General features: G+C 41.6%; 1 protein-coding gene across 2 annotated transcripts in view; it reads right to left on the bottom strand.

Annotated features, from left to right (window-relative positions):
* LOC140728601 (inactive dipeptidyl peptidase 10-like) overlaps window positions 1-27,789 on the bottom strand; it is a 1,645,453-nt gene that overhangs the window by 129,174 nt on the left and 1,488,490 nt on the right. For both annotated transcript variants that reach the window (XM_073047583.1, XM_073047584.1), the window contains exon 9: window positions 9,966-10,120. In XM_073047583.1, the coding sequence (XP_072903684.1) occupies window positions 9,966-10,120 (155 nt within the window). The remainder of the gene's footprint in view (window positions 1-9,965; window positions 10,121-27,789) is intronic.

The following is a 27,789-nucleotide window of genomic DNA, read 5'->3' on the forward strand; positions in this document are numbered from 1 at the left end:
TTTGGGCTGAGACCCTTCATCAGGACTGAAGGAGGAGGGGGCAGGGGCCCTATAAAGAAGGTGGGGGGAGGGTGGGAAGGAGAAGGCTGGTAGGTGCCAGGTGAAAAACCAGTAAGAGGAAAGATCAAGGGGTGGGGGAGGGGAAGCAGGGAGGGGATAGGCAGGAGAGGTGAAGAAGGAATCTAAGGGGAAAGCACTATGGGTAGTAGAAGGAGGCAGAATCATGAGAGAGGTGATAGGCAGCTGGAAGGGGAGGCAGAGTGAAAGTGGGATGGGGGAAGGGACCCGGCATGGTGGAAAGCGCACTAGGGAGCGATCTGTCCCGAGTCCCGAGAACTTCCATTCCTGAGCACAGCGCTGAAATATACGTTCTTAAGTGTTTTATATCCATAGAAAGGTAAAATATATACTATATACTAAGACAAACGTTTGACTAACTGACGCTAAATAATACCGGATGTACCTGTTCTGACTTAGTAAGAGAACTTCTGATTTTTTTCAATTCCGTTGCACGATAACCCATAAATCATCTCTAGCTTACCTATAATACCTAATACAATGTAAATGCTACGTGAAATGGTTGTTATACTGCTCTCCATCCATGCTGGGTTGATGTGGAGGATCAAAAACTCAAAACCCCAAAACCTAGTAATTAAACCACTGCATTGCTTTGTAATAATTGTAGCTTTCATCGGGGCAGAGCCTTTCTCACCTTATCCTTTAAAATTGTTCCAATTGTTGAGCGACCTAGCCTAATGTTTTTCCAATGACCGATGGCGTTTCACCTCTTTCCGATCGCTTTATTATTTCCACTTTATTTTCAATCGTGATCATGATTATTTTCGTGAACAAATAAAATGCGCATTCAGAGCTCCACCGCCGGGTCCTAATGTCCACCGCACTGAGACAGGTTAAATAAGCTCTGGGGTTCCGCTGGGTCCTAAGGTCCACCGGATTGAGACAGGTTGAATAAGGGATTTGAGCATCCGCGAATTTTGGTATCCGCGAGGGGTCCCAGAACCAATCCCCGCGGATAAGGAGGGCAGACTATAGTTCAACTAAGGCTTATTGAGAAAGTAAGGAGGCATGCGATCCAAGGGGACATTGCTTTGTGGATCCAGAACTGGCTTGCCCACAGAAGGCAAAGAGTGGTTGCAGATGGGTCATATTTTGCATGGAGTTCGGTGACCAGTGGTGTGCTTCAGGGATCTCTTCTGGGATCCTTACTCTTCATGGTTTTTATAAATAACCTTGATAAGGAAGTGGAGGGATGGGTTATTAAGGCTACGTCCACACTACACCGGATAAATCCATAACCGAAGCCTTTTTTAGATAGATAGATAGATAGATAGATACTTTATTCATCCCCATGGGGAAATTCAACTTTTTTTCCAATGTCCCATACACTTGTTGTAGCAAAACTAATTACATACAATACTTAACTCAGTAAAAAATATGATATGCATCTAAATCACTATCTCAAAAAGCATTAATAATAGCTTTTAAAAAGTTCTTAAGTCCTGGCGGTAGAATTGTAAAGCCTAATGGCATTGGGGAGTATTGACCTCTTCATCCTGTCTGAGGAGCATTGCATCGATAGTAACCTGTCGCTGAAACTGCTTCTCTGTCTCTGGATGGTGCTATGTAGAGGATGTTCAGAGTTATCCATAATTGACCGTAGCCTACTCAGCGCCCTTCGCTCAGCTACTGATGTTAAACCCTCCAGTACTTTGCCCACGACAGAGCCCGCCTTCCTTACTAGCTTATTAAGACGTGAGGCGTCCCTCTTCTTAATGCTTCCTCCCCAACACGCCACCACAAAGAAGAGGGCGCTCTCCACAACTGACCTATAGAACATCTTCAGCATCTCACTACAGACATTGAATGACGCCAACCTTCTTAGGAAGTACAGTCGACTCTGTGCCTTCCTGCACAAGGCATCTGTGTTGGCAGTCCAGTCTAGCTTCTCGTCTAACTGTACTCCCAGATACTTGTAGGTCTTAACCTGCTCCACACATTCTCCATTAATGATCACTGGCTCCATATGAGGCCTAGATCTCCTAAAGTCCACCACCATCTCCTTGGTCTTGGTGATATTGAGACGCAGGTAGTTTGAGTTGCACCATATCACAAAGTCCTGTATCAGTTTCCTATACTCCTCCTCCTGTCCATTCCTGACACTCTACCCTTCGTCCACACTAAAATGGCGTTTTTGTCCTCCGAAACCGGAGCTTTTCAGAAGCACTCTCCAAATTGTACATTTTTGAAAATGCCATATTGGCCGGATCAGAGTGGACGGCGTAACCAGAGAAATCTTAAAACGCTGTCAGACGGCAGCGCGCTATTTCATTATTTTCTTGAATGCAACCTAACAATTTCAGAACAGACGGCAACGAAACTGATGCCAGAAGAGTTAGAAATGTACTCACCAAATACTTTGACCCATAACTTACTGAATAAATAAGTATACTCACTTTGCCCTGTTTTCTGTTCTTGCTCATATGAAAGTGGTTTACCTATTTATGCAAGTACTTCTCTGACAATAGATGTGTAACAGCCTAATGTAACATTGTATGGAAATACAAGATAACACTGATGCAGACATGTTTTATACATTTAACAAGGTGCTTTACTAATGCAACAGAGTTAGTCAGTTTTTCAATGTTCGTCATCAGCCAGGTCAATCTGTCCGTGAACTCCCTGTCGGTTGCCTCCGTACGCTCCAGTAATTGTTTTTTTTTAACTTTTAAGTTCTCCTGTGCCAACAACTGTCCATCGTTTTAAGTTTTTCTAGTCTGTAACTACACAAACGCGCACTTTCACGGCGAGATTCGACACCAAACATGTCGCTTGTTTACGGCAGATGTGTCCTGCGCATGCCCAGTAGGAAGAGATTCGCCAAAATCTCTGTTTCAGTGTGGACAGAGATATTTTTCAAAATGCATAGTGTGGATGCCTATCGTTTTTACACGAAACTGGCGTTTTCAAAATTATCCGGTCTAGTATGGACATAGCCTAAGTTTGCTGATGACACAAAGGTTAGGGGTGTTGTGGATAGTGTGGAAGGCAGTTAGAGGTTACAGCGGGACAATAATAGGATGCAAAACTGGGTTGAGAAGTGACAGATGGAGTTCTACCCAGATAAGTATGAAGTGGTTCATTTTGGTATGTCAAATATGATGGCAGAATATAGTATTAATAGTAAGACTCTTGGCAGTGTGGAGGATCAGAGGGATCTTGGAGTCCGTGTCCATAGAATGCTCAAAGCAGCTGCACAGGTTGACTCTGTGGTTAAGAAGGCGTAAGCTGTATTGGCCTTCATCAGTCGTAGAATTGAATTTAGGAGCTGAGAGGTAATGTTGCAGCTATATAGGACCCTTGTCAGACCCCACTTGGAGTACTGTGCTCAGTTCTGGTCACCTCACTACAGGAAGGATGTGGAAACCATAGAGAGGGTGCAGAGGAGATTTACAAAGATGTTGCCTGGATTGGGGAGCATGCCTTATGAAAACAAATTGAGTGAACTCGGCCTTTTCTCCTTGGAGCAACGGAGGATGAGAGGTGACCTGATAGAGGTGTGTAAGATAATGAGAGGCATTGATCATGTGGATAGTCAGTTGCTTTTTCCCAGGGCTGAAGTGGCTGCCACAAGAAGGCACAGGTGCTTGGGAGGAGGTACAGAGGGGATGTCAGGGGTAAGTTTTTTTACACAAAGTGGTGAGTGTGTGGAATGGGCTGCCAGCAACGGTGGTGAAGGCGGATACGATAGGGTCTTCTAAGAGGCTTTTGGATAGGTACATGGAGCTTAGAAAAATAGAGGGCTAAGGGTAACCCTGGTAATTTCTAAGGTAAGGACATGTTCAGCTGAAGGCTTGTATTATACTGTAGGTTTTCTATGTTCCTAGTTTAAGTTATTCCCCTATGTGAGGCATATCTCCACAAGTATTGTCCATGCTCTTGTGTAAGTTGCACTGAGCCTTTGAACACTTGCCCTGTGACTCAGTACCAGTTTTGTTTGATAACACAGTAGGCTCAGTTTACAATGATAGTAGCAAAATCTAGTTTTTGACTTCTTACATTTTTTCAATGTTTTACTGCTAGCTGTGAAGGAAAAGGAATGCATACTGTAAGTTCTCAGTTGAAGGGCTCAGGAATGCAGATGAAATAATCTCAATTTAAATAAATATTCAAGGTGTGAGGCAGAATGATTTTTTTTATGCATTACTGTGCAAAAGTGTTAGGCACATATGTATAGCTAGGATTTCTAAGACTTATGCACAGCAAATTATTGTTAACGTGGAGTGGAGAGTGAGCTTGTAAATCTGTCGGGAGCAAAGGATGTTGGAAATAGTGAGGGTGGAGTCACTATAATAGTGAGAGTGGGACAGATGACAAGGAAGTAGTGCCAGGGATTGGGGTGGAGTCCCATATCAGAATCAGGGTTATCATCACTCATATATCTCATGAAATGTTTTTGTTTTGCAGCAGTATCGTGCAATATATAAAATTACTACAGTTCTGTGCAAAAGTCTTAACCATCCTAGTTCTATCTATCTATATATCTAATATAGAGATGGGGTTGCTAGAACTTTTGCACAGTACTGGATATGTACTTACTGTAATTTATAGTTCCTCTTACTATTTAGTGCAATACAATACTGCTGCAAAACAACACATTTCATGACAGTGATATTAAACCGCATTCTGATTTGGAAATGTCCTTAACATTTCACGTCACTTTCCTGTTCATTTATCATTTGCCATTCACATTAATTAGTACTTCAAGAATCTATGTTCCTCACCATTCTCTGACTTTTGGTATTATTCAGCTGTTGGCCAATTTAGATAGAAGGCAATCCCTGTGGTGACCAATTTCCTCCACAACTGTTCTTAAAATCACTCAGAAGGATATTTTGAGACTTGTGGTTGAGCAATACTTTCACTCTAATGAATGTCTGGATATTCGTACTATGGAATGCAAATGAGACCGTTTTGTGAATGAGTTATAACTTAAACTGCAAAACAAATTTTTTTCAGAAAATTGCTTCCTCAGAATTTGTTTTTGTTTATGATAGGCCATTTGAAGCTGAACACAAATATAATTTCAGACTATTTGTATCACATAGGAATTTGGAGAAACAATAATTTAACTTTTATTGAATATAATTTGTTTAATTGCATAATGGTGCTGACACTTACAAAAATTCAACTAAGCTAAAAATATTTTGTTGATGATTTTCACTTCTACTCAGTGTCTGAGGCTTCTCACTTGTCCAACAATAATCAGCCAGCATTGATGGATTCCAGTTGTCCTGACACCATTTCTCCATGACCACAATGTCCTGGTGAAATCTTTCACGATGTTCACCATTGACAGCACCAATGTTTATAGGGAATAAATCTAATTGGGAATGCAGAAAATTAATCTTTGGTGACATCTTGCTCTTCATGGTTTTGTATGCTTGAAACATGTTGTCAACCAACTTCATGTAGTTTGGTGCTCTGTAGCTGCCAAGAAAATTTTCAACAACATCTTTGAACACTTTCCACGTGATTTTCTGCAGTTCTACTAGAATTTCCTTGAATGGACTGTCTTTGATGAACTGATTGATTTGTGGATCAACAAAAATGCCTTAATCTTGGCATCATTTATTCTAACTTGAATTACCAATTGAAATTACAAAAATTAGTGATTAGAAAAAATGGTACGTGATATGGAAATTTCATAGGGGTTTTCATGATCATCAGCTCAAAATCCATAAGATATACCAAAGGTATTCAGGGAACAAAATCTTGGTTGTCTAGTAATATTAAGTATCATTCCAGAGATTTGATATTTTGAAATAGGGATGAGGGAATGTAATGGAATGTGGTGAAAAGTGAATCTGATTCAGCAATCTCATTATAAAGCACCAAACAATTTACTGGAGGAATTCAATGGATTGAAAATCATCAGTGGGAGGAAAGTATTTGTCAATATTTCACAGGCCAACACATTGCATCTGGACTAAGACAGAGTTCTAAAGTTCTCCTGGTTTCTCATTAAGTTGAACTTAATGTCTGCAGTCTTCTTCTTCAGCCTTCGTTAGTCATTAAACATAATAACAGTATTCTAAACAATTGATGGACCCATTCCCATTTTAATGAAAAAATCCAAAATTGGAAAGAGGCATACACCAGTGTTCATTGTCAGTGAGGAGGTGATGTTATTTCCAATCTGCATTGACTCTCATCTCCTGTGAGAAGTCAAGGATCCAGTTGTAGAGGGAGGTACAGAGGTCCAAGTTTTGAAGCTTATTGATTATTACTGAAGGGATTGATTGTTACTCACTGAGTTCTAATCCTTAAACAACAGTCTGACATAGGTAATACTGTTGTTCAGGTGGTCCAAAGTCAAATGGAGAGCCATTGAGATTGCATTCACTGTAGACCTATTAAGGTAGTAGGCAGAGTTAACTCTGGCCATGATCAACCTCTCAAAGCAGGTAATCACAGGAGATATTAGTTCTACTGGATGATAGTCCATGAGGCAACTCACCCCACTCTTCTTGGGCGCTGGTATGATTGTCACTCTTTTGAAGCAAGTGGGAACTTCTGACTGCAGCAGTGAGAGATTCAAGGTGCCCTTAAACACTCCAGCCAGTTGACTGGCACAGGCTTTCAGTGTCCTGCCAGGTACTCCATTTGGGGCCAGATGCCTTGTGAGTGTTCTCTCTCTCTTTCTCAAAATATGTTCTGAGTCAGGGTTTCCAAATGCTGCAGGGATTCGCACAGGTATAGTTTTATTCTTCATTTCAAAATGTGCATAAAAGTTTCAGCTCATTAGGGACTGAAGCATCACAATCATTTTTGATGTTAGGTTTTGGCTTGTAGGAAGTAATGGCTTGTAAACACTGCTATGGCTGACATATGTAGGATTTTGCCTCTAACTTCAGTTGGGATTGTTTTTTCACTCTTAAGATAGTCTTCTGTGGGTCATATCTGGACTTCCAGAAGAGTTCTGGATCACCAGTCTTGAACACCATGTATCTCTCTCTCAGAAGACTGCGAACCTTCTGGTTCGGGCATGTCACTGTGTGTGTTGTACTGCTGAATACGATGCTCATCTCCTCCAGTGCCAGCCTAATGATGACCTGGGGAGGGGTGGTACTTCAAACACGATTATGGTGGAAAACTCTCTTAGCAGATAGAATGCACTTGACCACCCGATGTTCCAGGTTGTTAGAGAAGGCCTTTACAGAACTGAATTGTGTGTGTGCGCTATAAAGAGTTAATCATGAAGCAAATGCCACCCCTCTGTCTTTACCTGAATCCAATGATCGGTCCATGCGGTGGATGGTGAAGCTCTCGGGAATGTTAGGGGTCAGTCGTGTCTCTATGAAGCAAACTGCACAGCAGTTCCTGATGTCCCTCAATGTCTTCAATTTTGTTTTCCAGAGATTACATATTAGCCAGGAGTATGGTAGGGAGAGGGGCTTCAGGGTCCCACGTTTCACTTTTACCTACAGCTCAGCAAAGCAGTTGCACTTTTATAAAGAAATTGCACTCACTACCTGGTGTCCGGAAGGTCAGAGTCTGCTGATTTTGAGAATCAATAGATTTTTGTAAACATCTTGAAACAATTTTGCTTACTGTCTGTAGTGAGATGCTGAAGATGTTCTATAGGTCAGTTGTGGAGAGCGCCCTCTTCTTTGTGGTGGCGTGTTGGGGAGGAAGCATTAAGAAGAGGGACGCCTCACGTCTTAATAAGCTGGTAAGGAAGGCGGGCTCTGTCGTGGGCAAAGTACTGGAGAGTTTAACATCGGTAGCTGAGCGAAGGGCGCTGAGTAGGCTACGGTCAATTATGGATAACTCTGAACATCCTCTACATAGCACCATCCAGAGACAGAGAAGCAGTTTCAGCGACAGGTTACTATCGATGCAATGCTCCTCAGACAGGATGAAGAGGTCAATACTCCCCAATGCCATTAGGCTTTACAATTCAACCGCCAGGACTTAAGAACTTTTTAAAAGCTATTATTAATGCTTTTTGAGATAGTGATTTAGATGCATATCATATTTTTTACTGAGTTAAGTATTGTATGTAATTAGTTTTGCTACAACAAGTGTATGGGACATTGGAAAAAAAGTTGAATTTCCCCATGGGGATGAATAAAGTATCTATCTATCTATCTATCTACTGAATTACCCATGACTGAACAGTTCTAATCAGGAATATTTGACGATTCTCTTTGGAGTTGTACACAAGGAGTCACCACTCACTGGTAACGCTGAGTCCCTCCAGCAGACAGTTTGTACCCTGTAATAACCTTGTCCGCACTTAAATAACATTTTTAGTTAAAGCTGATGAGGACCAAAGCAGTGAACCACTGCATACCAGGACAAGGACCTTTGAACAATGTAATTAGATAAGGTAAGCAGGCCATGAGGAGCCCTGGTCACAAAATCCCTCTGAGAAACTGGCTGGTTACAAAACCTCACCACCAGTTCTTTCTAAGCCATCAGAATTTGTCAATATTTCTGAATATGTAAATGAAAATACATATCTGATCTGGAGCTGGAGCTAAGAATGGACATTTTGCCTCAAAAGCAGGAGAAATCCATCAAATTCCAACTCTATCACTAGAATCCACATGGAGTATTGTGCTAAAGTATGCTGGGAAATGGCTGATGAGGCACACCAGGAATTTTAGGACTTGCTAATTTATATTAATATCACAAAATTGACCCTCAACCATCAGGCTCTTGAGCAAAAGGGGACAATGAGAAAATTCCAAACACCTTTGTAAGATAAAGCAAACCAACTGAGTTGCCTCTTTCATGAGTACTTCCCTTTACTCAGATATACAAGAGATGCATGTATTGAACAGTTGTCAGAATACGTTGAAGGTATCTAAAACGATTTCTCAACAGAAAGCCCTCTGCGTCGCTCTTTAAGCACATCTTTTATCTTGAAGCATACAAATTGGAGAGTTACTTTGTATTAAAGATTAAAGATCTTAACTGCAAAAATCATTTGCATTTGATATGGTGCATCTGTTCAGAAAATTTAAGTGTCTAACATCTGACAGGATAATTTACTGTTATCTCCTTCCAGAATATGGCTTAAGACATCCCTAACAATTGCTATGGAGTGTTTTAAATATTTAGGGAAATGACAATTGATCATCTGCCACAATCCGGTTTATATTTAGTATTGCAACACACACAAAATGCTGGTGGAACGCAGCAGGCCAGGCAGCAAATATAGGAAGAAGTACAGTCGATGTTTCCGGCCAAGACCCTTCTGCCCAAAACGTCAGCTGTACTTCTTCCTATAGATGCTGCCTGGCCTGCTGCATTCCACCAGCATTTTGTGTGTGTTGCTTGAATTTCCAGCATCTGCAGATTTCCTCGTGTTTACATTTAGCATTGGTTTGCCACTTTTCACGCAAAGGCCTGTATGATACATGGCACTCTGCCAATTCCAGTACCATTCACGATAAGTTCTCTAGAAGCTGAGCAGTGGTGAATGCAGACTATAAAATATATTTCACTAATGGGAGTGTTTACATATTTCTGGAAGCTTGGTGAAAGGATATTTATAAATCAGCTAATCCTCATTTCAGCTGCTTGTCAAAATCATAGACATCTGCTGCTTCTGCTCAGCAGAGGTAGTTTATGTAAACAGACTCAAAGGGCACAGCGCATTTTCAATGTATGCTCAGTGCTTCTAATAAAACCGCTGTACTTACAGAATATTTTAAAAGGCGACAATGGATGTCCTTTCTTTCTCTCTCAACCTTTCTACACAATTCAGAACTGATAACATTTCATTTTCTTTGTTGTCAGTCCTGGAGTCGATGATCTAAATCTATTTCTCTGTACTCTGCAACAATGCAAGATCACACAACAAATTCTGATTGCAAATTTATGCATTACTCAGTAATATATATTTTTTAAAGATTTGCATTTGTTTTTCTTACCTTAGGATATGGGTACTGTTTTCCTTTTGGATACAGGTTACCAGTAAATCGTGGAATTATCATATTAGGCACCAAGGAGTCGTTGATCATCAGAAATGCCAGACGCTCTCCATTGGGGGACCACCAGTGAGTAACATGGGAATGAATCAGCTCCTCTGTAATCAAAGCATTTTCATCAAAATAAAACAATCAATAAAAGCAATCATGAGGCTCCAAACCAATTTACACCTAATAGGAGCTTATGAGCATTGGTGAGTTCAAATACAAAATAAAATATTTAACACTTAGATACACTATATCAAATGCTTTTGAGGAAAATAATGAAATGGAATTACAAGTTAATAAATATAATTCATAAGTGAATTGTACATACTGAAATCAGGCTTATTTCCATTACAGTTTTTCTCTTATGTATGACTAAACAGATATTCCAGAAATGAATAATTTCGAAATATCTCACAATTATGTTTAGCTGTTTACTGATTTATAGTGTATCTGCTTAGCTTCTCAGTGTTCCAGAATGAACAGAATGGTTTGCCTGGTCCCTGATGGGTCTGCTAAATCAGTATCCTTGAATTTATATATATATATATATATATACACACACACACACATGCACACACACACGCACACACACTCACGCATGCATGCACGCGCACACACACACGCACACACACATACATACACGTTGTATGTGTGCTCAAGACTTTTGCACAGTGCTGTATTTGCTGAATGATTTTGCCTTACAAAAGGCCTAGACAGATTAGGAGACTAGGCAAAGAAGTGGCAGATGGAATGCAGTGTCGGGAAATGTATGGTCATGCATTTTGGTGGAAGGAATAAAGGTGTAGACAATTTTCTAAACAGGCTGAAAATTCAGAAATCAGAGGTGCAAAGGGACTTGGGAGCCCTAGCGCAGACTTCCCTACAGGTTAGTGTGTAGGGTGAGTCTGTGGGCAGGAAGGCCAATGCAACATCCACATTCATCTCGAGAGGACTAGAATATAAAAGCAAGGATGTAATGCTGAGTCTTTATAAGGCACTGGTTAGACCACATATGGAGTATTGCTAGCAATTTTGGGCCCAGTATCTAAGAAAGGATGTGCTGGCATTGGAGATAGTCCAATCGAGATAGATAGATAGATAGATAGATAGATACTTTATTCATCCCCATGGGGAAATTCAACTTTTTTTTCCAATGTCCCATACACTTGTTGTAGCAGAACTAATTACATACAATACTTAACTCAGTAAAAAAAAAAATATGATATGCATCTAAATCACCATCTCAAAAAGCATTAATAATAGCTTTTAAAAAGTTCTTAAGTCCTGGTGGTAGAATTGTAAAGCCTAATGGCATTGGGGAGTATTGACCTCTTCATCCTGTCTGAGGAGCATTGCATCGATAGTAACCTGTCGCGAGGATGATTCTGGGAATGAAAGGGTTAATGCATGAAGACCATTTGAAGGACCTGGGCCTGTACTTGCTGGAGTTTCAAAGAATCTCATTGAATCCTATTAAATATTGAAATGCTTTGATAGAGTGGATGTGTAGATGATGTTTCCAATAGTGGGACAGCCTAGAACCAGGGCATAGCCTCAGATTACAAGGATGTCCCTTTAGAACAGAATTTCTTTATCCAAGGGTGGTGAATCTGTGTAATTCATTGCCATGGATAGTTGCAGAGGCTAAGTCATTGGATATATTTAAAGTAGAGGTTGATTTGTTCCTGATTAGTGGGAGTGTCAAAGGTTACGGGGAGAAGGCAGTCGAATGGGGTTGAGAGAAAAAATAGATCACCAATGACAGAATGGCGGAGCAGACTCAATGGACTCTCTGCTCCTATATCCCATGGTCTTCTAAAGTAGATTAAGAGCAGAATGGCTAAACACAGAAATACAACTGTTAACAGATGATGAGCCCTACAAGGAAACAGCGATTGAATGAACAAGAAATCATTCAATCTGCCAGTGCGATCAGGCTGGGTCTAATCGATCAAATCTTTAATTAAATGCCTTGTACCATTGATGCACAACATTAATCTCCAAGTGTCTCCTTTCCTAGTAAAACACCTTCTCTACTGAGACTACTTGTACAATACCAATGAAAGCTACTATAACCAACAATTTAAATCTTTTTCTAGCTGAAGAAAATATTGGATGTCTTCCAATGTCAGCTAAGTCATCTTTTATTACCAATTACAGTGTACAGTTGAGGTACAGCCTCTTTTTTCACTCAGTACTTCCACTTAGCGTGAGTAGACAACATGTATCTACTACTTCCAAATTGTGCTAGTAACATTTGTTTCTTGCTTCTGAAGCTCTTGCATTCCTGCAGAAAGTGGATGGTTTCTTTGTGTAGGCATTTGCAACAAAATTTTGAAGAAGTCCTTTACTTACTTGTGATGCATTAAACAGTGTTAAATGATCTGTAGGACAATGGATAGTTGGGACAACAGAGAGTGAGAGAGAGAGAGAGGCCTCCTTCATTCAGGGTCAACCGCGAATGCCGTGTCCTGGCTGTTCAGAGACGCAGGTCTAGGCAGTACCATATGGAAGAAAGCTGTGTCTATGTAACAGGCTCCCCCCACTCCACACGTCTGATGAACCTAAAGGAATGGCGGAGACAGATGCAGTTTGCTACCAGATGCATTGTAGGAGTTTCCAGTCAGCAGTGAACTCAACGTAGGACTATCTTAGAGACTGCAGCTCTGGATTTTTCCCTTGGGGTTTACTCCTGACCTCCAAGAGGACCACAACCTTGTCATGGCTTGGAGGCTCACGTGCCTCAATGACCTGGAGAGTGATGTTGGCTAGAGTCAGGGTTTTATGCTTTGCCTCTCAATAGGGTGACCTGTGCCAAACAGGTTAAAGGGCAGAAGACAGACTAAGAGTGGTCTACCAGTCCTCTAGGTTCGGGGGTTCAGCTTAGGACCGACAACCTTGACTGGTAAAACAAAATTACTACGGAAACAACAATGAGGAGTCCTTCTGCAGCTGAGTGCAATGGTATTCCTGAGTCTCCAGCCAGGCCTTGTATGACTGACAGCAGTGGAAACCACAAGGAAGTTACTGACATGATGAAGCAGTCTACGAAAACTGCCGGAGATGGAAGACCTTCGTCGCTGCCCCAGACACCTGAGCAGTAAGTAAGCAAGATTACTTCTGAAGCCTTTCTCATGAGTGAGTATAGAAACAAGGTAGAAGAGATCTGAGATCAGAGTTTTCCTTCTAGATGTGCTGCCAACCCTGGCTAAAGCAATTGGTATAAGGTGCCAGTAACCCGCCTTTGCCTCCTCTCCTGTCATTAGAAATAGTCTTCCTGAAGGCCAGGAGTTGGACTTGGTTTGTCAGAGCCTGTTTTTGAGATGTACACCACTGGGAGCAATTAACAGGTAGTGGGAGCTTGTCCCCATTACCACCCTTGAGTGAAACCAAGCTTTGCTACAGCAATGCAGTTGTTTAAATCAGATGACAAAAGGTTTGGATGAGGTGGTGTCTGAAATAGGCATCTGTAGCATGGTTTCAAGTCCCCGAAATATGACATAACTTCACAATGCCACAGATCTGTGTGAACTTGGACCATAGCAGAGTAATTAGGTTGATAAAGATCAGGCTTATTCTACAGTAGTCTGTGCAGACAGGAATGAACTGTAACTTGGAGCCCTTATCTATGCCTTTTCATTCAGTGTTCTTTAAGGTAGCAGAGCGTATGCTGACAACCTTCAGTCATTAGAAGTTTTGGCCCAGCTTGGGTGATGGAAAATGTGTTGAAACCCACTCTGTATTTGAACATAAAATATGGTGTTTTATGTTGGGGTTCAACAAAAAAGATCTTTATCAGCTTGAGTTAATGATGGACTCTCAATGTATTTGAATTATAAGACTAGTCGTAAACTGGTACCTTTACCTTTCCTACCCACCTGGCTTCACCTACCACCTTCTAGCAATCCTCCTTCCCCTCCCCCTATCTTTTTATTCTGGCATCTTCCCCTTTCCTTTCCAGTCCTGAAGAAGGGCTTCAGCCTGAAGCATTGATGGTTTATTCATTTCCATAGATGCTGCCTGACCTGATGAGCTCCTCCAGTATTTTGTGTGCGTTTCTCTGGATTTCCACCTTCTGTGGACTTTCTCATGCTTATAATAAATAATGTATTTGAATTTTCTGTGTTTTCAGGAAAACCATAACCATTTATAAAAATCACAGTAAAAGGAATTCTTTGTCTTCTTCTTCAGACTTTTAATGGTGGTTGGCAGTCCAACTCAAAGGTGTATTACCATCACCAACTGGATTGAAGTGTTGAGTAGAGAGTTAGGAAGTAAAACCCCTACTAGTTCTTTATCAAATGAAAACTAAATGACCCCAAAAAGCCCTATAGATTGTCAATAATGAAAGACAATATTGTGAATTAAATTAGTCACTTCCAAAACTTAACAGTTTTTAAATGAAAATTACCAACACCCAAAGATAATAGCGTAGCCTGCATTTGCTTTCTTTCAACCTTGTATGCTTCACATTGTAAAAGAATGTGTTCAACTGTTTCATAATGCTGCACACCCTAGAGTGATGTTTTCCAACAAGATTTAAGGAATAATTAAGCATAGTATGCCCGATTCTATGTTGAGTAAATATTATTCCTTCACTTCTTATTTTACCCCCTTCTGCCATCAACCCAACAGTTTTATGCATTCTGTAAAGATGTCTCCCCTCATGCCCATTATCCCACAAGTCTTGCCATAATCCCTTAATTCCTAGCCCCATTGACCCCTTGGCTTCTGATTTGCTAAGTGAAAGGTCTATATCCACAGTTGAACATTTAACAGCTTTTTTGGTCAAACAATCAATGCACTCATTCCCCTCAACACCCCTATGTGCAGGGACCCACAAGAAGACACATGGAAACTGATACTCTGACTATGAAATAAACTTTGAAGAGCTTCTAGCAGTAAATCTGACCTATTGCTAGAACAACCTGTTTTAAGATTAGTCCAAACCAATAAAGAATCTGAACAAGTTACAACTTTAGGACAAATTTCCTCCACCCACTGTAAAGCCAAAATGATGGTAACCAAACACGAGGAAATCTGCAGATGCTGGAAATTCAAACAACACACACAAAATGCTGGTGGAACACAGCAGGCCAGGCAGCATCTATAAGGAGAAGCACTGTCGACGTTTCGGGCCGAGACCCTTTGTCAGGACTAACTGAAGGGAAAGATACTAAGAGATTTGAAAGTAGTGGGGGGAGGGGGAAATGCGAAATGATAGGAGAAGACCGGAGGGGGTGGGATGAAGCTAAGAGCTGGAAAGGTGATTGGCGAAAGTGATACAGAGCTGGAGAAGAGAAAGGATCATGGGACAGGAGGCCTCGGGAGAAAGAAAGGAGAGGTGGGGAAGCACCAGAGGGAGATGGAGAACAGGCAGAGTGATGGGCAGAGAGAGAGAAAAAAAACAAACAACTAAATATGTCATGGATGGGGTAAGAAGGGGAGGAGGGGCATTAACGGAAGTTAGAGAAGTCAATGTTCATGCCATCAGGTTGGAGGCTACCCAGCTGGTATATAAGGTGCTGTTCCTCCAACCTGAGTGTGGATTCATCTTGACAGTAGAGGAGGCCATGGATAGACATATCAGAATGGGAATGGGACGTGGAATTAAAATGTGTGGCCACTGGGAGATCCTGCTTTTTCTGGCGGACCGAGCGTAGGTGTTCAGTGAAACAGTCTTCCAGTCTGCGTCAGGTCTCACCAATATATAAAAGACCACATCAGGAGGTCTCACCCTCCCAGTAATGGTAATGGTGATGGTAACCAATTCTGCTGTATATACTGATAGATGGTGAGTAAGAGGATTTACAATTGCAGACCAGCTGCTGTTCCATTCATGTGGGTCCATATTTATGCAAAGAGATTAGTGGCCAACTGGTGAGGTGCAGATACACAATTTTAGTGTACAAATCTAGACAAGAACATAGCAAATAGGAGCAGAAACATACCATTCAGCTCTTTGAACCTACTCCACTAGTTCATTTTCATCTGACTGTATATATATATACAAGCAAACAAAATAACGTTCTTCCATACCACAGTTCACCAACATACATCGCACACAGCACATAAAACAAAAATTACCACAATGATAAAATATAATATGATTATATGACATAAAATATGATTCAAACTGCATGTAGTACAGAACACAGGTAAATAGTAAGCAGTACAGTAAACAGCTTGCTGTCCTAGTGATGAGAACTTGCTGGTGGCAGGGTATTCATTAGTCTCACAGCCTGAGGGAAGAAGCTGTTACCCAGTCTGACTGTCCTAGTCCTGATGCTCCTGTACCTCTATCCTGATAGTAATAGGTCAAAAAGATTGTGGGATGGGCAGCAGGGATCCTCAACAATGCTTCAAGCCCTTGGTATACAATGTTGCTGGTAAATATCAGTAATGGGGGGGGGGGGGGGGGGGGAGGTGATACAGCCAGAGAGAACACAGCTAGTCAGTATGATTATGGCTCCTAATCCAAGTTCAGTCCTGTTCCTACATTCTCCCCATTTTACTTGATCCCTCTAGTCCTTATGGAATATCCAGCTCAGATTTCAGTTCAGATTCGGATTCATTTATCACAGGTATATCGAAATAGAGGAAAGCATCGCTCGCAAGAATGATCAATATGATGTAGGGACGCGTCGAGGGCAGCCCGCATGTGTCACCATACATTCCAGTGCCAAGATAACATGCTCACGATGTTCATCAGAACAACAGCAAATCCCTTTCTTCCCTCCTATCCACCAGCCCACCCATTCACACACAGAGCCAACACTCCAGTCCCAGGAAAGCTGCCTCTGTGCCCTCAGCCTCTACTGGACTCCCAGGCATGCAGACATCAGGTCGTCGACTTCCCTAGTGGATCCTCAGCCTCTGAGCACACACCATTGGGCCTCAAATTCTGGTCTTCCAGAAATCTTCCTTATACTTAAAGGTTTGGTTTCAACTGCTTTCTGCAGTAGAGAATTCCACAGATTCACCACTTCCCCGGGGGAAAAATTCTCCTTATCTTAGTTTCAAATGGCTTTAACCTTTAGGGTAAGTCATTTAAAACAGATTTCTTAAGCAGAAACCTAGAGAGTTTCTTCAAACATTATGCACAGTACTGTGCAAAAGTCTACGTGTGTATGTGTATATATATATATATATATATATATATATGTATATAGAGCCGTGATGCCTAAGACCACCACTGTAGTAATTTTATGTACTGTACTATACTGCTGTCACAAAAAAAATCAAGTCATATGTGAGTGATGATAAACCTAATTCTGATATGGGTCTCTATTGTCGACTGAGAGTGGGACGAGGGCAGGGAGAGGGTAGGGAGCGGGAAGCGCCAGAGAGATATTTTATAATGATCAATAAGTCAATTGTTTGGATTCAAATGACCTTGCCTGGCGTTTCAGGGCCGGGTGTTTCTGTACCTGTGCTATCTCTGGGCCTGAAACTCCTCTGCCACCTGGTCCACACCCTACCCACAACACTCCCCCCTTGCCATTCCCAACACACTTTGTTCCTGTCAGATTCACAAACTTGTTCTCCACCCTTTTACATTGAGAAATACAGTACCGTGCAAAAATCTTATGTGCTCCAGTTATATATACATAACTAAAACTTTTGCACAGTAACGTAAATTGCCCAATTACGATAGTATATGCCAGTGGGCCTTACATTACTGGTAGGGAAGTTACAGGAGAAGATTCTTAGTGGCAGGATTTTTTTTATCATTTGGCCATATTAGGGATAATTAATATGGTTTTGTGTGGAATGGGTCCTGTCCAACAAATTTGATATGAGATACATAGATTGGGTAAGCAGTAAGAATGATTTTCCTAGAGTGAAAGTGTCAAATACTAGAGGGCATTATTTAAAAGTGAGAAGGGAAAGTTTGAATAAGAGTTGTGAGACAGTTTTTTTTGTACACAGGTGATAGGCATCTGGAGTGCAATGCCATGGGAGGTGGTAGGGTCAGACATGTCAGGCTGTCTATGGTTGAGGTCGACCATGGATGCTGCATTCCAGCTGTCCACATAATACACAAGCCAGGGCAGTTCAACGAAGGGAGCAAGCTGTTGCTCATGTAGCAGGCTCCCCTGCTCCACTCAGCTGATGAATCCAAAGGAACGGCAGAGACCAATGCAGTTCAGCACCAGTGGCACCACAGGAGTTGCCAGACAGTATTGAACACAACATAGGGACCACAGATCCAAATTTTTACTCAGGGTTTACTCTTGAAGTCTTCGTCATTATTACCACTAAACAGCAGAGGTTTGAATTCAGTTTTCATTCTCCTTGATGAGCTGCCAACCATGGCTGATGAGCCCAGTGGTGCCTCAGCACCTGTCTTAAGGCACCTGCAACCCACCTTTGCTCCTTCTGTCTGTACGAAATAGGATTGCTGGGCTTAGTAGTTAAACCACACGTGAAGGCCAAGATCAGATGGCACATCATTTAAGAGGCAGTTATATGGGCTCATGAACAGGCAGGTAATGGAGGGATATGGACCATGTGCACATAGATTGGATTAGTTCAGACTGGCATTGTGGTTGGTGCAATCTGTTCCTGTACTCTCCTATGTTCAATGTCATCTTCAGACTGTAACCCTGGATCTGAACTTTCCAGAAATCTCCTTCATCCATCTAATTTTTCCAAACCTGTTAAAGTCTTGAAGGTTTCTATGAGATTCCCTTTAAATTATCTCAACTCTATACATATAATCCTAATTGATGCTGTATCTCTTCATACACCTGTCCTTCCAATCCAGGAATCAGTCTGGTATTTTAAAAAGTGCTTTAAATTAAGCTGAATGTACAGTTAGAAATGCAGGAATATGAAAAATTTTATCCATCCAGTTATGCTCATTCATAATATTCCACTAGAGTAGGGTTTCCCAAACTTTTTTATGCTGTGGAGCTTTACCATTAACCAAAGGGTCCATGGACACCAGGTTGGGAACTCCTGCATTAGAGAGTCTATATTTCCTTAGTGCAAGAGTCACTCTAACCTGGACCCACAATGTTCCCTCATTAGTCAGGAAGGCACATCAGAGTCTACACATTCTGAGGAGATCGAGGCATACAAGTCTCCCTGTCCCCATTCTAACAACTTTCTACAGGAGCAACATCGGAAGTGTCCTGTCTGACTGCATCATTGTTTGGTACAGAAACTGCAAGGCTGCAAGACCCTACAGAGGACAGTAGAAACCACTGAGAGGATCAGCAGTTTCCTTGACCCCATTTGTCACATTTACTGGGAGTGTTGTACATGAAGGCCTAAAGCATTATTAAGGATCCCTACCACCCATCCCACAATCTCTTTGATCCACTACCATCAGGAAGGAGGTACAGAAGCATCGGGCTGGTCCAGGCTGTAAGACTAATGAACACACTGCCACCACCGAAGTCTTGTCACTTGGACATTGAGCTGTTTACTGTTTATCTGTGTTGTGAATTCATACACTTTGAATTATATTTTATTAACTTATAACCATATAACCATATAACAATCACAGCACTGAAACAGGCCATTCCGGCCCTCCTAGTCCGTGCCGAACTCTTAATCTCACCTAGTCCCACCTACCCTCCACTCCTTTTCTGTCCATATACCTATCCAATTTTACCTTAAATGACACAACTGAACTGGCCTCTACTACTTCTACAGGAAGCTCATTCCACACAGCTATCACTCTCTGAGTAAAGAAATACCCCCTCGTGTTTCCCTTAAACTTTTGCCCCCTAACTCTCAAATCATGTCCTCTCGTTTGAATCTCCCCTACTCTCAATGGAAACAGCCTATTCACGTCAACTCTATCTATCCCTCTCAACATTTTAAATACCTCGATCAAATCCCCCCTCAACCTTCTACGCTCCAATGAATAGAGGCCTAACTTGTTCAACCTTTCTCTGTAACTTAAGTGCTGAAACCCAGGTAACATCCTAGTAAATCGTCTCTGCACTCTCTCTAATTTATTGATATCTTTCCTATAATTCGGTGACCAGAACTGTACACAATATTCCAAATTTGGCCTTACCAATGCCTTGTACAATTTTAACATTACATCCCAACTTCTGTACTCAATGCTCTGATTTATAAAGGCCAGCGTTCCAAAAGCCTTCTTCACCACCCTATCTACATGAGACTCCACCTTCAGGGAACTATGCACTGTTATTCCTAGATCTCTCTGTTCCACTGCATTCCTCAATGCCCTACCATTTACCCTGTATATTCTATTTGGATTATTCCTGCCAAAATGTAGAACCTCACACTTCTCAGCATTAAACTCCATCTGCCAATGTTCAGCCCATTCTTCTAACCGGCATAAATCTCCCTGCAAGCTTTGAAAACCCACCTCATTATCCACAACACCTCCTACCTTTGTATCATCAGCATACTTACTAATCCAATTTACCACCCCATCATCCAGATCATTTATGTATATTACAAACAACATTGGGCCCAAAACAGATCCCTGAGGCACCCCGCTAGTCACCGGCCTCCATCCCGATAAACAATTATCCACCACTACTCTCTGGCATCTCCCATCTAGCCACTGTTGAATCCATTTTATTACTCCAGCATTAATACCTAACGACTGAACCTTCTTAACTAACCTTCCATGTGGAACTTTGTCAAAGGCCTTGCTGAAGTCCATTTAGACTACATCCACTGCCTTACCCTCGTCAACATTCCTCGTAACTTCTTCAAAAAATTCAATAAGGTTTATCAAACATGACCTTCCACGCACAAATCCATGCTGGCTACTCCTAATCAGATCCTGTCTATCCAGATAATTATAAATACTATATCTAAGAATACTTTCCATTAATTTACCCACCACTGATGTCAAACTGACAGGTCTATAATTGCTAGGCTTACTTCTAGAACCCTTTTTAAACAAAGGAACCACATGAGCAATACGCCAATCCTCCGGCACAATCCCCGTTTCTAATGACATCTGAAAGATCTCCGTCAGAGCTCCTGCTATCTCTACACAAACTTCCCTCAAGGTCCTGGGGAATATCCTGTCAGGATCCGGAGATTTATCCACTTTTAAATTTCTTAAAAGCGCCAGTACTTCCACCTCTTTAATTGTCATAGGTTCCATAACTTCCTTACTTGTTTCCCACACCTTACACCATTCAATATCCTTCTCCTTAGTGAATACCGAAGAGAAGAAATCATTCAAAATCTCTCCCATCTCCCTCGGCTCCACACATAGCTGACCACCCTGATTCTCTAAGGGACCAATTTTATCCCTCACTATCCTCTTGCTTTTAATATAACTGTAGAAGCCTTTCGGATTTACTTCCACCTTATTTGCCAAACCAAACTCGTAACTTCTTTTAGCTTTTCTAATCTCTTTCTTAAGTTTCCTTTTACATTCTTTATATTCCTCGAGCAATTCCTTTACTCCATGCTGCCTATATCTATTGTAGACATCCCTCTTTTTTCGAACCAAGTTTCTAATATCCCTTGAAAACCATGGTGCTTTCAAACCTTTAACCTTTCCTTTCAATCGAACAGGAACATAAAGATTCTGTACCCTCATAACTTCACCCTTAAATGACCTCCATTTCTCTATTACATCCTTCCCATAAAACAACTTGACCCAATCCACTCTCTCTAAATCCCTGCGCATCTCCTCAAAGTTAGCCTTTCTCCAATCAAAAATCTCAACTCTAGGTCCAGTCCTGTCCTTCTCCATAATTATATTGAAGCTAATGCTATTGTGATCACTGGACCCGAAGTGCTCCCCAACACATACATCTGTCAGCTAACCTATCGCATTCCCTAACAGGAGATCCAACACTGCCCCATCTCTAGTCGGTACTTCTATGTATTGTTGCAAAAAACTATCCTGCACAGATTTCACAAACTCTAAACCATCCAGCCCTTTTACAGAATGAGCTTCCCAATCTATGTGTGGAAAATTAAAATCTCCCACAATCATCACCTTGTGTTTACTACAAATATCTGCTATCTCCTTACACATTTGCTCTTCCAACTCACGCTCCCCATTAGGTGGCCTATAATACACTCCTATCAGTGTTACTACACCTTTCCCATTCCTCAATTCCACCCAAATAGCCTCCCTAGAGGAGCTCTCTAATCTATCCTTCCAAAGCACCGCCATAAGATTTTCTCGGACAAGCAATGCAACACCTCCTCCTCTGGCCCCTCCTACTCTATCACACCTGAAGCAACTAAATTCAGTTATATTTAGTTGCCAATCACACCCTTCCTGCAACCATGCTTCACTAATAGCTACAATATCATAATTCCAGGTATCAATCCACGCTTTAAGCTCATCCACCTTGCTTACAATGCTCCTAGCATTAAAATAGATACATTTAAGATACTCTCCACCTCCTCCTCTCTTTTCATCCCTAGCAATGCATTCAAATTTATTATCCTTTTCTTTCTTCTCCCCTACATCTTCGGGCTGAGCGCATCCCTTCTGCATCACCTGCCTTTCCTCCCTCACACACTGTCTACTTACTTGCTCTACTGGTGAACTAACCTCCTTTCCCATAGTTTCCTCAAATTGATTTCCACCCCCCCATCTTACTAGTTTAAAGTCTGCCCAGTAGCCCTAGCAAACTTCCCCGCTAGGATATTGGTCCCCCCAGGATTCAAGTGTAACCCGTCCTTCTTGAACAGGTCACACCTGCCCCAGAAGAGGTCCCAATGATCCAGAAACTTGAATCCCTGCCCCCTGCTCCAATCCCTCAGCCACGCATTCATCCTCCACCTAATTCCATTCCTACTCTCACTGTCGCGTGGCACAGGCAGTAATCCCGAGATTACTACCTTTGTGGTCCTTCTTCTTAACTGCCTTCCTAACTCCCTATACACTCGTTTCAGGACCTCTTCCCCTTTCCTACCTATGTCATTGGTACCTACATGTACCATGACCTTTGGCTCCTCACCCTCCCACTTCCGGATATCTTGGACGCGATCAGAAACGTCCCGGACCCTGGCACCAGGGAGGCAAACTACCATCCGGGACTCCCGATCACCTCCACAGAACCGCCTGTCTGAACCCCTGACTATCGAGTCCCCTATTACTATGGTCCTCTTTCTTCTATCCCTACCCTTCTGAGCTACAGGGCTGTCCTCTGTGCCGGAGGCCCGGCCACTGTCACCTCCTCCAGGTAGGCTGTCCCCCCCAACAGTACTCAAACATGAGTACTTATTTGTGGTAATATCTTGTTTTATGTGCAGTGTGTGATATATCTATTGTGGGTGCACTGTAGTCCAGAGGAACGTTGATATATTTGGTTAGTCAGATAACAATAAACCTGAACTAGAAGTCACATTTAATTAGCAAAGTTTAAAAAAATATAAACTCTGACTGTGAGTTATTAGGAAGAAAACAGAATTTTAGTTTTATTTTGATCATTTGGGGCTGAAAGGGAAATGGATCAGCCTTGATGAAATGGGGGAGAAGACCTGATGGGCCAAATAGCCTACTTCAGCTCTTATATCTTACAGTCTTTTTAATAGTGTTGAAAGTTTGCATATCTTGCAGAAACCACCCCCTAACTTATTGTAATAAATCATATTTGCAAAGGTAAACCCATTCTTGTAACGTGGATGCTGGTCCTCAGTTATTCCTGTTTTCCATTTAGCTCCTCAGGCTCTTTTAATATGCCACTGAAGTACAAAACTCATAACTAATCTCAGCAATCACCTTTCCATTATTTCTTCAACCCAATCGCTACAAGTGCTTGAACTCAACGAACTAAGCTGCAAACTGTGGCATTCCGAGAATACAGACTTAATTAAATACTTCTTAATATCATTGTAGGTTAGCCGTGTATTTCAATAAAAATTACATTTTTCTGAAGCAAAATGCTTTTAGATTGTATGGCTTAATAGAAGAGCTCTAACTGTCCACCTGTAATAGGTTCTGAGTGGAAACAAACTTTAACCATATGTAGATGTTTTCATCCTTATAATAATATTTCTGCCAGATCAGTGAGTCATACTTGATTGCCAGCTAATTCTGCTTCATAATATGAATTCCACTTCATCAGTACACATAATCAGCTGCTTCTGACCCGCAATATCGTTCATTCAGTATGTGCCGTGTTGTGTGACGTGAGTGATTATGGTCTTTGACCATGGTTGTCCTTGGCAAATTCTTTGACAAAAGTGGTTTACCATCGCCTTCTCCTGGGCAGTGTCTTTACAAGACAGGTGACCCCAGCCATTATCAATACACTTTAGAGACTGTCTGCCTGGCGTCAGTAGTTGCATAACCATGACTTGTGATACTCACCAGGTGCTCATACGACTATCTACCACCTGCTCCCATAGCTTCACGTGACCTTGATCAGGGTCTAAACAGGTGCTACACCTTGCCCAAGGGTGACCAGCAGGTTAGTGGAGCCTTACACCTCCTTTGATAGAGACTTATTCCATCCCATCACCTAAGGCTTACAATATTACTTCCCATAATCTGTTAACATAGTATTTGCATAGTTTTGCCTCATTCATGCTTCTGGCTTTGGGCATCATTAACAAGGCCATCATTTTTGTCCATGATAAATATTTTATATCCAATATCTTCAGCTCCTTCATCACCGTCTTTTTAACCTGCAAGCTTAGGACCCTGTGGAAACCTTGTGCTGTAATCCTATTATTGCCAACACCTGTTCATGGATGAGTGTCAGAAAATAAACATGGCTGTCACAGAGAGCTCGGCATGTCAAAGCTGTTTTATCAGCAATGTTGTTTATACTCAGTGATTAGATGCAGTGAACGGTGTCATTGTGATAATTATCCTTTCAACTACGTCGCATTGCAGCATAATATTTAAAGCAATAGCAGCCTGGCAGCAATCAGTATGCCTGTCAGACTGGTGACAAGCTGCCAGCTGTGAATCACTGTGGATGCAGTGTGACGTTTAAGATTCCACTTTGTGGCTCCATGAGTGAATCTGCAGGGTTTAGCCCATGAACAGTGCATTTCAATTTCAATAAAATTGAAAGGCATTTTTTAAAAAATTTAAGATATTAAAAGGTGAGCTGTTAAAGGGTGCAGCTTAAAAACGGAGTAGCTCACTCACTGGTCTGGAGCTCATTAAGAATACCACATACTGTTCCACAGCCTCCTGGGGGGGGTGGGGAGGGGGTTTGCCCTTTTTCCTTAATGTGCTTGAGTGAAGAGATGAGTTCTCTTAACACTTCACTGCATTGATTTAAGAGTTAAATGAAATAATATCTAAAAGCACTCGATCTTTTTTTGAAAGAACCTTGTTAAAGTCATCAGACTATGAGAGAGAGGAGCAGAAATAGGGCACGTGGCCCACTGAGTCTGCTCCACCGTTCCATCTTGGCTGATTTACTATTCCTCTCAACCCATTCTCTTGCCCTCTCCCCATAAGCTTAGATACTCTATCAACCTCGCTTTAAGTGTACCCAATGACTTTGCCTCCACAGTTACCTGTGGAAATGAATTCCATGGATTCAAAACCCTCTGGATAAAGAAATTCCTCTTCATCTCTGTTCAGAACAGCTGTCCATCTAGTCTACAGCTGTGCAATCTGTTCCTAGACACCTCCACTACAGGAAGTGTCCTCTCCACATCCACTCCATCTAGGCCTTTCAATATTCAGTAGGTTTCAATTATATCTCCCATCATTCTTCTAAACTCCAGGGAGTACAGGCCCAGGATAATCAAATGCTCCTCATATGTTAACACATACATTCCCAAAATCATTCTCGTGAATCTCTTCTGGACCTTCTCCAATGCCAGCACATCTTTTCTTAGATAAGAGGTCAAAACAGGTCACAATACTCAGAGTGTGCTCTGACTAATGCCCTATAAATCCTCAGTATCAAATCCTTACTCTTATATTACAGTCCACTTGAAATGAATGCTAACACTGCATTTGTTAGACCAGAATATTTGTTGAACAGAAAAGGCATCTTTATTCCAATTCTTTGCCTCTGGCCAGTCTGTCAATCCATGCTAGTATCCTTCTTGTAACATCATGGGCTCTTATCAAGCAGCCTCATGTGTGGCAGCTTGTCAAAGACCTTTGAAAATCCAATATCAACTTACTCTCCTTTGTCTATCCTGCCTGTTGTTTCCTCAAAGAGTTCCAACACATTTGTCAGGCAGGATTTTCCCTTAAGGAATCCACAATGACTTTGTCCTATCTTGTCCTGTGTCACCAAGTACTCCATAGCCTCATCCTTAACAATTGACTCCAACATCTTTCCAACCACTGAGGTCAGGCTAACTCATCTATGATTTCCTTGTCTATGACATTTACAATTTTCTAGTCCTCTGGATTCATGCCAGAGTCCAATGATTTTTGAATGATCATTAGTAATGCTTCCACAATCTGCACACCATTTCTCTGTTTCCCATTACTTCCTCTTTAGAGTCACTTTCTGCAGTCCAGTATCCACTCTTGCCTCTATTTTGCTCTTTTTTTATCTGAAAAAAAAACTTTTGGTATCCTCGTTGATATTATTAGCTAGCTTAACTCAATATTTCATCTTTTCTCTCGTTATGTTTTATTTAGTTGCCTTCTGCTGGTTTTAAAAGCTTCTCGATCCTCTACATTCCCATTAACCTTTGCTATATTACATGCTCTCTTTTGCTTTTATGCTGTCTTTGACTTCCATTGTCAGCTGCAGTTGTTTCAGCCTCCCTCTAGAATACTTCTTCATCATTTGGATGTATCTAATCTAATCTGCACCTTCCGATTTTTCCCCAGAAACTTCAGCCATTGCTATTCTGCTGTCATCCCAGCTGGTGTACCCTTCCAATCAACTTTCTCATACTTCTGTAATTCCCCTTACTCCACTGTAATATTGATGTACCTGACTTTATCCTCTCGCTCTCAAGCTGCAGGGTGAATTCTGTCATATTATATCACTTACCCACAAGGGTCCATTTATTTGTTTAGTTTATACAGAAATGTGCAAAAGTTTGAAGCACATGTTTATAGCTAGGATACCGAAGATTGTTGCACAGTTCTATAGCAGATAACAGAAATAACTGAATTTTCAGCAAGGCTATATTGTACAGGCCCCCCAATATGTCCCATGAAGCTGAGATAGCCTGTTCAGTTTAATCCTGTTTACTTTGCATTGTACCTTCCTTAGATCTTGACCAAGGATAATTCATTTCAAAATTCAAGTTGATTTTTGTGAACCTTTTACTTTTATATATAATGTTGGTAAAATTGCCTTCTACAGATGAAGAAAGCATTTTAATCCAATCCCCACTCCCATTTTGACATGTTGGTCCATGGCTTCCTCTTCTGCCATGGTGAGGTCACACTCAGGCTAAAGGAGCAACACCTCATATTTTGTTTACATATCCTCCAGCCTGATAGCATGAACATTGGTTTCTCCAATTTCAGTTAATTTTTCCCCCTTCAAATCCCCACTCTGGCCTATTACCTCTTCTCCTGACCTGCCTACCACTTCTCCCTGGTTCCTCACCTCCTTCCCTTTCTCCCGTGGTGCACTCTCCTCTCCTATCAGATTTCTTCACCTGCAGCCCTTTACCTTTTCCACCTATCACCTCCAGAGCTTCTTATTTCACCCCTCCCCCACCCACCTGGCTTCACCCATCACCTAGCTTGTTCTCCTTGCCCTCCCTCCACTTTCTTATTCTGGGATCTTCCCCTTCCTTTCCAGTCCTGAAGAAGGATCTCGGTCTAAAATGTTGACTGTTTATTCATTTCCTGCTGATTTCCTCCAGAACTTTGTGTGAGTTGCTCAAGATTTCTAACATCTGCCGAATC

Source organism: Hemitrygon akajei, chromosome 5 (genome assembly GCF_048418815.1).
Source record: "Hemitrygon akajei chromosome 5, sHemAka1.3, whole genome shotgun sequence".
Classification (NCBI taxonomy): domain Eukaryota; kingdom Metazoa; phylum Chordata; class Chondrichthyes; order Myliobatiformes; family Dasyatidae; genus Hemitrygon; species Hemitrygon akajei.